The sequence below is a fragment of the Puntigrus tetrazona genome, chromosome 7, assembly GCF_018831695.1.
Source record: "Puntigrus tetrazona isolate hp1 chromosome 7, ASM1883169v1, whole genome shotgun sequence".
In the NCBI taxonomy this organism is placed as follows: domain Eukaryota; kingdom Metazoa; phylum Chordata; class Actinopteri; order Cypriniformes; family Cyprinidae; genus Puntigrus; species Puntigrus tetrazona.
Genome location: NC_056705.1, coordinates 23,817,355 through 23,831,616, shown reverse-complemented (window position 1 = coordinate 23,831,616; position 14,262 = coordinate 23,817,355). Strand labels below are relative to the sequence as shown.

General features: G+C 39.9%; 1 protein-coding gene across 18 annotated transcripts in view; it reads right to left on the bottom strand.

Moving 5' to 3' along the window:
* The window catches only part of scrib (scribble planar cell polarity protein), a 60,667-nt gene that overhangs the window by 3,088 nt on the left and 43,317 nt on the right, over window positions 1-14,262 (bottom strand). For 4 of the 18 annotated variants that reach the window (XM_043245322.1, XM_043245326.1, XM_043245327.1 and 1 more), the window contains 18 exons: window positions 14,137-14,217; window positions 11,999-12,391; window positions 10,809-10,880; window positions 10,535-10,582; window positions 9,794-9,841; window positions 9,539-9,664; window positions 8,840-8,950; window positions 8,458-8,508; window positions 7,454-7,600; window positions 6,842-7,001; window positions 6,535-6,751; window positions 6,092-6,181; window positions 5,823-6,005; window positions 5,299-5,436; window positions 3,454-3,593; window positions 3,294-3,331; window positions 2,865-2,939; window positions 495-549 (listed from right to left, as the gene is read on the bottom strand). In XM_043245322.1, coding sequence (XP_043101257.1) covers window positions 495-549; window positions 2,865-2,939; window positions 3,294-3,331; window positions 3,454-3,593; window positions 5,299-5,436; window positions 5,823-6,005; window positions 6,092-6,181; window positions 6,535-6,751; window positions 6,842-7,001; window positions 7,454-7,600; window positions 8,458-8,508; window positions 8,840-8,950; window positions 9,539-9,664; window positions 9,794-9,841; window positions 10,535-10,582; window positions 10,809-10,880; window positions 11,999-12,391; window positions 14,137-14,217 — 2,173 coding nt within the window. Of the gene's footprint in view, window positions 1-364; window positions 399-494; window positions 550-2,864; window positions 2,940-3,293; window positions 3,332-3,453; window positions 3,594-5,298; window positions 5,437-5,822; window positions 6,006-6,091; window positions 6,182-6,534; window positions 6,752-6,841; window positions 7,002-7,453; window positions 7,601-8,457; window positions 8,509-8,839; window positions 8,951-9,538; window positions 9,665-9,793; window positions 9,842-10,534; window positions 10,583-10,808; window positions 10,881-11,998; window positions 12,392-14,136; window positions 14,218-14,262 lie in introns of all 18 variants that reach the window. The other 14 variants (XM_043245324.1, XM_043245325.1, XM_043245335.1 and 11 more) reach the window with 12 other exon arrangements.

The following is a 14,262-nucleotide window of genomic DNA, read 5'->3' as shown; positions in this document are numbered from 1 at the left end:
CTGTTACACATTACACCAAACAGATTCACTATAACACCAATGGTAATATTACGGCAAACAGCAGCATGTGGCATCACATTCAGACTGACAGAACCGACATGCAATTAATATCGTCAGGATGTGCTGCAGGTAAAATTGTTTGCCAGAGATGTTAGAGAACACACGTATTTTGAAAAATCGGTAGAACACTTAAACAAGTATCCTTGATTCTCTAAAAACAAGTCGAAGAATGAAAGCACAGAAACCCACTGCTCATCTGAACCTCCTCCAGATAAGTTTTGGCCCATAAAACAACTGCAGTACAGCAGGCTTCTTATAAAAAAACCAATGCATATGCACACACACAAACACACAGATCTCCTACCAAAATTAGAAGAACACTTATCCAAGGAAGTCGCCTGTGTCAAGAGGATAATAACTGTGAGCCAACTGAACACATCACATAAAGATAGCCTGTAGACTACAGCACTGAACCACACATGAGGAGATCTTACCTGGGTTACTGGAGGCATCATCCATGAAGCGAACGTCATCCCCTGCACCAGGAGACTGCAAGAGAGAGACAGAGCATGAGAAGAAGAAACAGAGCTCAGTCAGAATTCACCCGATCATCTCTTTCTTACCGCCAGAACAGACAACCGAAAGAGTGAAACCTTAGGCGTCTCCCAAGAATAGCTCTTTTTGGCTGAATTGTTGGGTATAAATAATTATATTTTCTCATTCAGTCTAAAAAAGACACATGTAGATGACAAGATGATATCTTTTCAATGGCAGAGAGATTGTTTGGATCAACATGCTCTTGATATCTGAACCATAGAGCTGTTCTGGGACACACCTCTTCACCTTCACCTGACCAGAAAACACTTTTTAAAAGGGAGCTGATGCTAAAAACAGTCCAAAAAGACTCACACCACTGCTGCGGACAGACTTACTGAGGCACATCTAGATTAAAATGCTTGCAGATTCCTGTTTCATGTCCATAAAAGCTGCAAATTGCTCCTCTGTTAGAGAGCCAGGGACGTGCTGTTGTTATAGGTTTGGCCTAATAATGCTGTTAATGGCTCAATAATTACCCACATCACAACCTTTACCATCTTCTTCACCTGATCTTTTAAGAAATGGATAAAAATTTGTAACATACTAACCTCTGCTTTTCACAAAGTCCAATGAAAACTTCACACAACAGTCCTTCCAAACACAACACAGGCATGCTGTACAAACCTTCACCCCCACCAAAAATGTGTTGCCAACAAGTTCTTTCATTTCGTCTTTTCAAAGGCTCGAAAAACCCTCTGCAAACCCCTAAGAGCAGTCAGGGTGAAGGTGCTGCTTTCACACATTAAGTCACATAACAACAAAAACTCACAACACACAGTCAAATCATGGCAGTCTCAAAAGGCCACCAAATAACATAAGGATTCACCTGGCTTTGCTTCAATACTAACTGACTGACTAGCTGGTATTTGAAATAACCTGTTTTAACAGTCCAACAAATGTCTAGGTTTTTAAGGTGATTTTTAAATGGGAACTTACACTACAGCTCAGGAGTAAAAGTGTTACAATTTAAAAAGCCTCTTTTTCTATTTTAATACCTTTTCAGATGTAATTATTATTCAAATGTCATTATTCCAGTATTCAGTGTCACATGATCCTTCTCAGAAACCATTCTTACATGCTTATTTGTTGCTCAAGACACATTTAAATTTAAATTAAGATAAACAGAAAGTGAAATAGAATAGTATATATATATATATATATATATATATATATATATATATATATATATATATATATATATATATATATATATATAAAAGTCTTTAATGTAAAAGATTCATTGGTGGAATACAGTGATATTGTATTAAATATAAGTCTTTTAAATAGATGACGTTTGGAATATATATATATATATATATATCATTTTAAGCTTGATTAATGATGTTATTACTGGCCTCCACCCACTACCCTGAATTTAAAGTCAAATAAATAAGAAGTTCAGCATTAGTTTTACATTCCAAAGAAAGAGCTGAGGATTGCATATTTAATTAAAGGATTTGCTGGAAAAACACAAACTAAAAACAACAAAAAAATTCTCACAGATTTGGTGGTCTTTTGGTCTGGTATCAGAAGAAAAGTATTGCAACATTAAGAATCATAAAAATGACTTCACCCCACATGCCCAATTTCCCTTCATACAAAGATCCAGAAACACAACCACAAAACACCAAAACCAAGAGACACAAAGTTCCTTTGTCCCCCTGCTTCCCTAGTAGAGCTGTCTCTCCCAGTGACACCACGTGGAACAGCCACATTCAACTCTTTTACTCAATTTGATAAATCAAAAGAATGGCGTTCAGACATGCTGCAGGAGTCAGACCGGTTCGGCTGAATGTGTGTTATTAGCATGAGACTGTACAAAGAGCGGAGAGAGGGAGAAGACAACGCAAACATGTTCTCCTCTTGAGTGTTTTAGTGCATTAGTATGTTACCCCACGTTCTGGATCAATGCAAAGCCCATGGAACCAAATTGTAAACCCCACCTCTACGCTACATCCGCAGACCCAGAAGAGAAGCACATGGTACTGACAATGTAAGTAGATTAAGAACAGGATGTGTGTTAAGCTGTGGAAATGATCCTCAGAGCCGAAAACTAAACCCAGATCGCTGACAACTATGATCCAGAATGATGCTTAAAGCTGCAGTCGCACGAATGACCATGCTGCTCACGCCGGGCCCTGACAGCTCAGTTTCATCTAGTTATCAGAGGGGCCAGGGAGAGAAGGAGCAGGGGAGCAGGGAAAGCCAGGAGGACAGGAAGGGATCGGGCAGGCTGGACTCCTTGACGCTTTGCATGCAGGCAATACCTGAATGTCGTAAACGGGTTTGGAAGAAGGAATGGCAGCAAATTGTCGGTAGTCAAACTTCTTTTCTGACAGGGACTAAAAGGACAGCAAACAGGCATAAGCAGTGGAGAGATGGAGAGAGAGAGAGAGAAGGGGGGGTGGGGGTCAATATCGCAAAAGAGAGATGGCAGGATGGATGGAGGGAAGGACAGAGGGTGAGAAGCAGAGATGTGTAAACGTACAAGAGGAGAAAGGACAACAAAGAAAAGAGATAAAGGAAAAGTTCATGGATGTTGCTCTATATGCTATGAATATGACTGTTAGAGTAAAGAATGTCTTTATCAATGAAAGTGAGTGAATTTGTCTCCCAAAACACTGGTGATTCAAAATGTGCTGTTTGCTTTATACGGAAAACAAGAAAAAAAAACAAAAAAAACAATGGTCTCATACCAGTCTGCCAGGTGAAGTCACTGCCCGTGGACTGATATCTGTTTAGGAAACAACAATGAATATATTCAATACAACTGTCTCTTAAAAAATTACCCATAGTAACACACAGGAGAGAGTACTCTGCCAGTGTTTTACTGACAAAAGTAAATGAGATCTTTACCTTCCATTGGTGTAGGAGAGGGTGTGGGTGCAGGGGACGGAGACTCTGATAGCTGATCCAACGTCCCACGCTTCTTCCCCTCTTTAGACTTGGCAATGACCATCTGGGCCTTCAAAGCATCCTGCTCTAGAGACTTCATCCTGGAAAGAGAGCGAAATACAGTCAGTCAATGTAGAGAGTGAAAGAAGAAATACAAACGGTGCGTGGAGAGAGACAGCATGAGAGATGAAAGATAAGCAGAGGTGCTGTGCACACTGACTGGTTAATACAGGAGAACCAGTTAATTTGATGAAGGCTGTCAAAAAATGTGCAAAAGTTATGACAGAATCACAAACTAGAGATGCACCGATGAGCTTTCATGCTGTTATTCAAACGTGAAAGGTCAAGGGGGAAGTATACTATATAGGGACTATAGGAACTAATTTTCCAATTATTTATTGAATCTGCATTTTTGGGTGTTATTCTAATGTCGTATTAACTTTCTTTTTCAGAGCACAAAAATTGTCTAAATAAATGGCAGACATGAGTGACCATATTTAACAAAAAGATGCAAAAGTACCAAAGTGCTCCAATACAACTCATGACCTATTTTCTAAGGACAAAGTTAGTGCAGGGTGAGTAAATAATTTTAACAATACATTTTTTTGGATGAACTATCCAACCAACTAAGCCAGCCAAGATAATTAGCTCTACTAAACTTCCCTGGAGTTAGTCTCAGTATGACACACTTAAGCCTGGCTCACACCACAAGATTTTTAGTCTGATTTAGCCCCGGTATTCCCCTCCTGAGAATAAAAAAATAAAACAAAAAACAAAGCATCGGTCTTGATGTTCAACATCAATCATCTATTACCGAAAGGTGCTAGCACACTAGCTTTTGTTAACTCACTGAAATCAAATGACGAACGCGAGATCACGTGAACAATTATCTTGCAGTGTGTAATGCACCATGATGTAGAAATCAATGTCTGTGCATGCATTCGAGGAAAGACCATCTGCAAAGATTCTCCTTATGTTTATGCTACAACCAGATTTTTATAATCTGTTAGGATTTTAAAACTCCTGTAGTGTGAGCCCAGCTTTAGTTCATGCACAGACTTATATTGCAAACCAAAATTATTCAAATATCCCAAAAGCTCTCTCAAGCTCTCATCTTTAACAAGCGTGTTGTTACTGTTGTATCATTTCAAATTTAGCCAAACCTAAAGATCACTTAAAAAAAAAAAAAAAAAAAAAAAAAAAAAAAAAAAAAAAAAAAAAAAAAAAATTACCTTGCAATGTGGAAAAAACAATGCCGAAATCTGTTATACTGAATATTTCTTAAGTGAACTCTGACTACATGCGAAATGTGAGATTTTAACATGTTGTAATGTTAAAAAACTTTTTATGGAAGCTTGTTTCCACCACCACAAAGAGATAAGAAATTACATATTTATTTTTACTCACTAGTGGAAATAGGCTTCCATAGCTTTTACATAAAGGTTTTTAAGTTCCTGTTATAGACAAACTAGTATCAGTGCACCTCTAATAAAAAGCAACTTGAATAACGACAAAAGAAAAACGTATGTCATTAGGACAATACAAGACCTTTACTTTCACACAGATGGGAGGCAAATGTGAGTGAGCAGAGAGAAAGAGAGAGTGTGCTACCAAACTGAATAATAAATAAAATAGCACACGTGCAGAAGCAGTAGTGGGTTCTTGTAGGACACGTTCATTTAGAAAAAGCCTGTTCACCCTTTACACACTATGCACTATAAAATGTCCACAAGCACCAAGCACCCCAAACGGTGTCAAGCATCACAGCTAAGCCCCCATGATGCTTTCTGGCTGTTAAGGGCAGACCTGGGCTGACAGGAAGAGGAGGAGCAGGAAGTGGGAAGGGCTGCAGCGTTGCCTAGAGAGGCCCTCACACGGGACTGGTAGAGCCGCTTAGCCAGGTCTTGCTCATACTGCCTTACGTCCTCCTCTAGACCATAAGGCCTTTGGAGCAGCAAGTAAGAAAGTAGAGGATAGAAGATGGTAACACAAAGAAAAGGAAAGGGAGGAAAGAGACTACAGATGAGAGAAGACACTCTGAAACGGACAGTAAAGATTAAGAAGGGAAGGTCTACATTGAAACTCAGGGCCTTTGAAGACAAATCCATAATATGAGATATGTATTTAATTTTTAAATACACATCTGGTTTGTGGATTCCAAAAAAATGTGGAAATGGCTTTCGAAAGCCCTGTTCTTTAAGGGGAAGGTAAAAGTAACACAAGCGGACAGCTCTTTAGAGATCAGCACAGAAAAAAAGGACGATACTGGAATAAAAAAACGCTTCTCTTCTGATGCATTTCCAGAAACACATTCTCTGTGGTCTTCATACCTAGCTGCTCTCCACATGGCCCTCTTCTCAGCCTCCAGGGCTCGTTTTTCAGCCGGGGATAGCTCCTTGTCCATGGCGACCGCAAGCTCCGGGCTCTGCATGCGTAATCTGTCTTGATGCCTGCGCTCTGCTTTAGCCGTCCGAATAGGAGCCACAGATTCGCCAGGATAAACTGGGATCAAACTGTAAAGAAGAACACTGGGTCAAGCAATTTAATCACGACCCCAAAAATGTACAACTGTATAGCTCTAGGTTTCAGTGTTCCATACCCTGTCATGGAGTTGGGTCTCTGCTCCAGTCTGAAGCTGTCCTCCATTGAATTCCGCTGAGAGTCTCCCTTACCGTCCACGGACGAAGGACTGCGTTAAAACATAAGTATAATTTTATTACTGTTAAACGCACCTTTTGAATAAATTTTTTTAAAGATTTTTTTTTTAAGTTTTTAAAAATATACAAAACATTTTTTGTTTTTAAATTGCCTTTTTGTTTCATATTATTGTTTAACCAAATAAATATCTTGTTTTTATACATTTTTCTTATATACTACTTTTAAAAACAAATGGTCTATATTTGTATGTAATTATTTTAATAATCATAGATAGCAGAATTCTAGATATAGAGATTGTGTTTTACAAATAAAATGATCAAATGTAAACGTAAAACCCACTATCAAACAAAAACAACAAGCAGGTTTGAAAAACGTGTAGCTGACCCTGAGCTGCCGCAGTGGCTGGGCGGTGTGGCACACTGCCTCGGTGATGGGGAACTGTGGCCTCCCAAGCTCTCCACCTTGTACTCCACACCGTCAAAGATGACCTTTCCGCGAGCCTTCATGTCTGCCACCTGCTTCGCTAGATCTTCCTCCTCATCCTCATCCTCCTCATCTTCATCCAGCATATACTCTCGTGCCTTCTGCTCAAATCGCTTTGCTGAGGAACGTAATTGACAAACTATGTAGCCTGATTCAACAACGAACTCAAGCCTACTGTAGCTTAACACCAACAACTAAACAGACAAACCTTCTTCCTCTCTCATTTTCTTCAAGTCATCTTCTCCCACAAGTGAGATGCGAGGTTTGGGTTTGTCTGGTGTCTGCTGCTTCACATCAATCTCAAAATATTTCTGCCGGTCTCTGAAGGAGCGCTGCTCTGGGCTGTCTCTGCCAACAGAGGATGGGGTCTGGGAGAGAGCGAGGATTCAGATTTTAGAACAATTGTAAAGAACACTATATGAGCAACCAAAATGTACATGCACTGACATGCAAGAGCAAGTCCCATTAATTCTGAAATTCAGACAATGATTATTAATTTGCACAAGGATGCCAAAACTTTGCTGATCCACCACCTTTATGATGATTGCATAATGCGCTGCCACTGCAAAAAGATTTTCAAATTTCCGTTCTCCTGAAGCCTCTTCTCACCAATAATAATTGCTTTGATTTAGAACAGCGACCGATCACATCCCAATATTTTACCACAACCCAGGCTACCATGGGTTTCTTGACATTGCGGACACAATTTATGGTGCGTCTTTGTTGCAGTTCAAAGCGACACATACACCTGCACCACCACCCCTCAAGTTTAGATGAATCTGAATCGCCAGAGTGGTTCTGCTGGAGATCAGGTGGGTACCTTTGACTCCACTGAGGGGCGAGACAGGCGTGGCACAGCTGCCAGGCTTCTGTACTCACGGCGGTCAGATGAGAGGGAGGGACGAGGCCTGAGAGGACCACTGCCCTCACCATCAGCCTCATCCATAAACACATTATTCAGCTCAGGCTGAAAGACCCATCATGTACAGAATATCAACACCACACTTGCAGACAATATTGTGTATTGATTTATGGTGAGACAGTATGCACCAAAAAAAAGAGTTATGGGTCAGGCTCTTTCAAAAGTCATCATAATGTAGAGCAGTGGTTCCCAACCACGTTCCTGGAGGCCCCTTAACACTGCACATTTTGCATATCTCCTTTGTCTAACATACCTATTTCAGGTCTAGGGGTCTGAATCAGGTGTTTTTGATTAAGGACTAATAGAAAACAGGCAGTGTTGGGGGGCCTCCAGGAACATGATTGGGAACCACTGATGTAGAGAAAAGGTTGGAATACACTACATAACTTTTAAATTGTAAGCGCAAAATGTATCAAGCAGTGGCTGTTTAAAAACAGTGGGTAATTCGCTCATTGATTTGCTGATTCTGTTGGCAAACATGTTTATAGTGAATTATATATTCAGCATCTTTCTTGCTAGAACAGCAAAAATAGACAGTGAAGACTTCAGAAGTAATTCAAGTGCAGTCTCATGCGCTTGCTGCTGCTGCTCTTTGTAATAATTAAAACTACTTAAAATGGTACATGGAGTATGAATTTGTATGTTTACTACAGAAGTGCTAAAAATGTATTTAAGAGATTGACAGACCAAGTCGATTGGCTTAGTTTGGCCCGCCTGCAAAGTTCAAACTTCAAGCTATGCCTATGATTAAAAATGGGCTCAAAATATCAAACATATTCTGACTGAAGAGCACCTGAAGCTTACAAATTGGGAGGCTATCATACACTCGAAAGAAGTCATATAGTGCATTCCAGCTTTAAAATATCACTTTAAAATGATACAGATTACAAATGAAGACATACCTCTGGTGACAGTTGCTTTGCGCTGACATTGTTGCGCGGAGAGTAAAGATCCTAACAAATGAGAGTGAAAAGGAAAGACTCAGTCGAGACACTTTACAGAAACAAACCTCAGACACAAGACTTGGGTTGGACAAGAGGAAACACTTCACAAACAGCAAGGAGTCAAATATAAAAACCAACATCAAACAATCAAGTGACTGATGAATGACGCACATCTGTGTCCCTGCCAGAAGAACTCCTGGATTCGACACCACCATGAGTGACTCATGCACAACGACAGCAAACAAGCTCCCAAAGGAACAAAAAGTCCAACGAGAAGACGAAGCACTGGATGACGGGGGAACCACAACATGCTCACAACCTCGAGGAGCATTTCTCCTACCTGTGGGGGATCCAGTACGGCCAGGGAGTGTGGCACAGCTGCGAAGGCCTTATATACCTGCTTGATATTGATGGGGTATTCCTCGTGTGTGTCAGGGGATGGGGCACGAGGCTGTACGAGGGGTCGGGGAGGTTGAGGACGGAGGGGGTGGAAGAGTAGAAAAACAGACAAGGACATAAAGGATGGAACAGCTAATGAGAGACAGAGCAGCAAAGGCAGAGAACAGGAGGAAAATGCAGGGCTAGATCGCATGCAGCCCGCGATTGCGATCATGTCAATGAAAGAATGGAGGGAGAGGAGAGAGTTTGATAGTATGAGGGAGGTATGTGGTTATGGTGACGACTCGGGGCAATATTTTGGTTTACACCGGTATCCTGAGATAATGTGAGTGTAAACCTTGCTGTGCGAACAATGTGGTTTACGTGATTAGAGAAAGAAAAAAAAATCCAAAAGAGGCTCTTTTGATAGAAAACAGGCACAATGTTACTTGCAGTGAGAAGTTGATAAGTCTGTTTTTTGTTAAACAACCCGTTTCTTTGACCTGGATTATGGTGCGACCGTTTGTAAGGCTTAACAGGCACAATTGGAATGCATATGGAGGAAATAAAACAACAGTTGCGTTCTGTTGGTCTTTAGGCATTGGTAACTGAGGATGAAAGGGGGCCTCATTATGGTTCAGACAGTGGTGAGGGATCTTACAGTGGTCTGAGAGTTGATGGGAGAGAGGCCATGCTGGAAAGGGTTTGGACTGCTGTGGCCATCCTGACTGGCTGGAGACACAGCGGGTCGCACCCGAGAGAGAGGCTGGATGGCACCAGGTTTAGTCTAGAGAGGGGGGAAGGAAATAAATAAATAAAAAAAAATAAATTCACCACAATGAAATACTCACATCAATATTATATCATGTACTTGCTCTAGTATAGTTTACAAGTTATCTGCATATTGGACACTCACAGATGAATTATCCTTGGTGTTTACGTTTGAAGGGAAATGAATGTTTGACTGAAACAAAAAAAAGAGAAATATGAACATGATAAAATTAAGAGGAAAAAAACTCACATTAGCTTTCAGAACTGCTCGAGACTTGGGCTCATATTAAATTATATGAGTGTTCAAAAGATTGGGGTCAGTAAGAATTTTTCTGTTAAAAGGAATTAATAATTGTATACATGTATTAAATTGAACAAAGTAACAGTAAAGATGCAACATTTCTACTCAAGAATCAAAAAAAAAAAAAAGAAATTCCACAAAAACATTTAATTATGATTTCTGAAGGATCATGTAACACTGTGTATATTTTCAAAAAAAAATTCTGGGGTAACAAAGAAAATGTTTATTGCAATAATATTTCACAGATCTTTCAGTATTTTTCTTTAAATGCATGTAGCCTTGGTGAGCATACGAGACAAAAACCTACAGAACCCAAACCTCAGAACAGTAGTGTATATTATGTTACATATACTTCATATGATTCACAAGGCCACAGTGTTAATTTACCAAGCTGTAGTTACACTCTCAATTGCTTGGTTTGGTGGAAATACTAAATAAAAGTCAAGCATTTCACTGCTGCAGAGAGCATGAAAAGCAGGACATGCTCAGAGTTACACAGGCCCGTACTCCATTCGGCTCTTAGCATCTAATGCAAAGCCAAGTGCAGCTAATGCAAGCCACACAAGGGCTAGTCAGCCCACTTACATATCGAACGTCCCTTCCAAGCATCACAGAGGAAGATTTGTGGGACTGCTGAGAAATATGGAAATGTCATGACGAGGGGCGGAATGAGAGCACATGGGCCATCAACCTAATGAACATGTAAACTAGGTCTGCCTTTAAGCATGCAAAACACCTGCAAAAATCTGTACAGGCTTATCCATGGTAATGTTTGACAGTCACAGAAAAACAAACGAGAAAAGAAAGGGCTGATGATGAAAAGGGAGTAAATATGCTCTGAAATGTGTAATGTACCAACCTGTGAATTGTGTGGAGAATGTGCAGCATCTCGGACAGGACTGTCGATTCTGTGAGGCTCAGACGGTGAAGACTGAAATACAAAGAAAAGGAACAACCATCAAAAACATGTCAGAAGAAGCAAAAAAAAAATTTAGGTCAGTGAAATATTATCTCACAAAGCAAGATTAGCTCAGCTGTTTCCAATATGCAAAAAATGGCCAAATTACATACATTAAAGGAATAGCTCACCCAAAAATAAAAATTATGTCATCATTTACTCAACCTCAAGTAGTTCCAAATCTGTATGAATATCTTTGTTCTACCAAACACAATTTTGAAGACGGTTTAATTTTTTTCCTACTATGGATGTCAATAGTGACAACACAGCCTGGTTACAAACTTTCTTTGGGCAGAACAGAGAAACTCATACAGGTTTGGAACTACTCGAGGGTAAGTAAATGACAAATGTTATTTTTGCTTAAACCATTCCTTTAAGAATGAACAATCATTTGCAATTTTAGAAGTTTAAGCAGTTTATCTTGATTTGAGAATAACATTAAAAAGCAAACCATAAACAACAGTCTTAAGCAGGTTTTAATATACTTGCACATTGCAGTTGTTTTATTTCTTGCTTTTACGATGTGATTGATGACAAATGTGTTACATTACGTGCCACAGATCATTTGAAATCAAGCAGTGGTGCCATAAAATGTATTTTTTCCAAACAGTGTCAAGAATGTCATGCAATAGAAAAGAGTACAATGTCTCAAATGTTACTTTAGAAACCATGGTGTTTTATATTCCTGGAAAATGGTTGGTGGCCAGTCTGTATTTAAGGTGAGAGGCCTTAACCCCTCACCCTTTTTGTTAAACACCTGTTGACTTTACATTCAAAGCATTCTCAGTCTCTTTGGGAATGTTCAAATGTCGTTGCACACATTACAAGGTCCCATTTTTGTATCCGTTTCATTTTCAGCTTCAGACGTTTTCTAAATATAGGAAATGTGTATATAGACGTACATTTCAGTGAAACAACCTGAGGGCCTTTTCAAAGACATCTGTAAATCTAAAGCAGCAGAGTAGAAAGTAGAAAATCTGGACAGAATTTGAGGTTGAAGTGCTATGTTAACTCTAAATAGCTACTGATGACACACCATGCTTGACCAGAAAACACACTCAGTCAGAAAACACGCTCCCAAGGCTGCTTGCCTTGCTGTACAACCAGGGCTGCAGCTGCCCATGCCTGCCATAACCCACAGGTGGCCCTGATAAAATGCGCTCCTCAGGACGGCAGCCTTTGCTCTTGCGATTAGCCAAAAGGAAAGGATTTTCACTAAAGCAGATTGGCTGGGAGTCCACAAGACATTCTTCTTCCTCTTTAGCTTCTTGTGGGACTCCTTGAGCTGGGAGGGGGTCCCATGTGTCGGCTTGGGGAGGTTTTGAAGCCGCTGAATTTGCGGCTGGGCAGACTGGAGATGAAGGGAGGGCAACGGGCTCTACATTGTACATAGAAGCATGGACTTTCTCAAAACCCAGGGGGTCTACGGGGACAGCCGGCATGGCAGCCTCCATTGTGAAGAACGTAGCAAAGGAGGGAGAAAACTGAGGAATGAGAGAGAATATGGTCGACAGAGACAAAAGGGAGAAATAATATGAGATGGAAAGAAAAACAAGTAAAAGAGCAGAACAACTAATGATATACAAAAAGGAGGAACAAAATGACATGGCACAACACAAAAAAGATCAGAACAAAGCAAATGTAAAAGCAAAGAAATTAAAAGCAGTACAAAATGGAATGAATGGATTTAATCTGGCAGAGTTGGAAGAAATAACAGCCATGCTAAAGTCACAATCCTCTACCGGTCACGCCAATTCAGATGAGTGAGGAGCTAAATACAGCTATCCCATCATCCTGAGATATCTCACAGTAGACAGTCACTCAATTCAGAAGAGCATCTGCATTGAATTTGACAACTGTGCTCTAATGTAGACTTTGCTGACATTTTTTTTTTTTACTTCAGAATTAGTTTATAAAAGTACATTTATTTCAGATTTGTTTCAACAGCTTTACTCAAATGAGCAAAAAATGTTGTTTAATAGTTTTAGTTAACAATAACACTACTCTTTCAGTGTTGACAGTTAATGCATTTTGCTTTAGTAGGGAGGTATTTACAGTTTAAAAATGTTATTCAAAATTATACACTACCACGAATGCTTGTTTTACACACAACCTAATAGAATAGTTACCACAATACACAAACATTTACCTAACCGTTACCACTATTAGAGAATTAAAAAAAACGTGTTATGAAACTGTACATTAGATTCTTGTCTCAGAAAAACAATTCAGGTGCAATTAGTGGCACACTGTGATGCTTAAGATGCGACTGTTGCATACAACTAATAGCCTCATACCGATAAAAGCTTCATTTAATGGAGCTTGAGCAGATAAAAGACACTACTCTGATCTATAAATAGCCGTGACTAAACTCTACTTCATATACCACAAAATCACGTGAGGTAGAAAACTGTGTGCTAGTGTTTCCCCTTTCGAAGAGCAGTCCTCCCCCTCTCCATTCCTCACTTGACTTTGCTAACAGCTGCTAGTGCTACGTAGGTTAAACATTTTCAGAAGAGAGACATAGGCTTAAAATGTTTATAAAGGACAAGGAATCTCTTGTAGTTTGTAAAAGCAAGTGTTAAAGTTCAAAGTACAACTATAGATAAAACATACTAAATATCACAGAAGGCAATAAATTATTGTATGAGGGATGTAATAACTAATAATGGCTTTAGTGATTAAATTCTAAATAAAAAGTTTTACACACACAAAAAAACAAACAACAACAACAACTAGTAAATAAAGTCAATATGAATGAGTGCTGAAGAAAAGACAGTTGTAAAGTAATAGCAGTGATACACTCACAGTAAGATGACCAGAGCAGATTCCAAGCGGCTTGACTCGAGATAACTTAACTGTCAAGATCCTCCAAGGGTCCCTTCATCCTCACAGGCCACACCCGCCCATTAAATCATTCAGCCAATCAACTCATAGCACACATTTTAAAATAACTTGAGCTACTGTCAGCTGTCGGCCAGCACCTCCCCCTCACTCCAGCTCAAGCACCGGCGAATACAATCTGTATTCTGTCAGAGGTATTGCTGGAATGACATCCAACCCTGCTGCTGCTAAAGACCAAAGCCAGCAGCTGGACTGCTTCACCTTTGGCACAACTAGCAAAAGCAGCACTAATGGACAAATGTATAGCTTGACCTGATAGGCTTTTAGAGGACCAATATGCTAAGCGTTCAAAAGCAAGGAAGGAAACATTACAACGTTTACTTACTCTATTAACTTTCTGTAGGCTAGTGGTAGGTAGAGCCGCCAGTGTCTTGTAGTCCAGTTTCAGTGGTCCAGTGCTCAAATTCTGTACAGAGAGGGTAAGAAAGAGCACAGGGAATTATCACTGTTC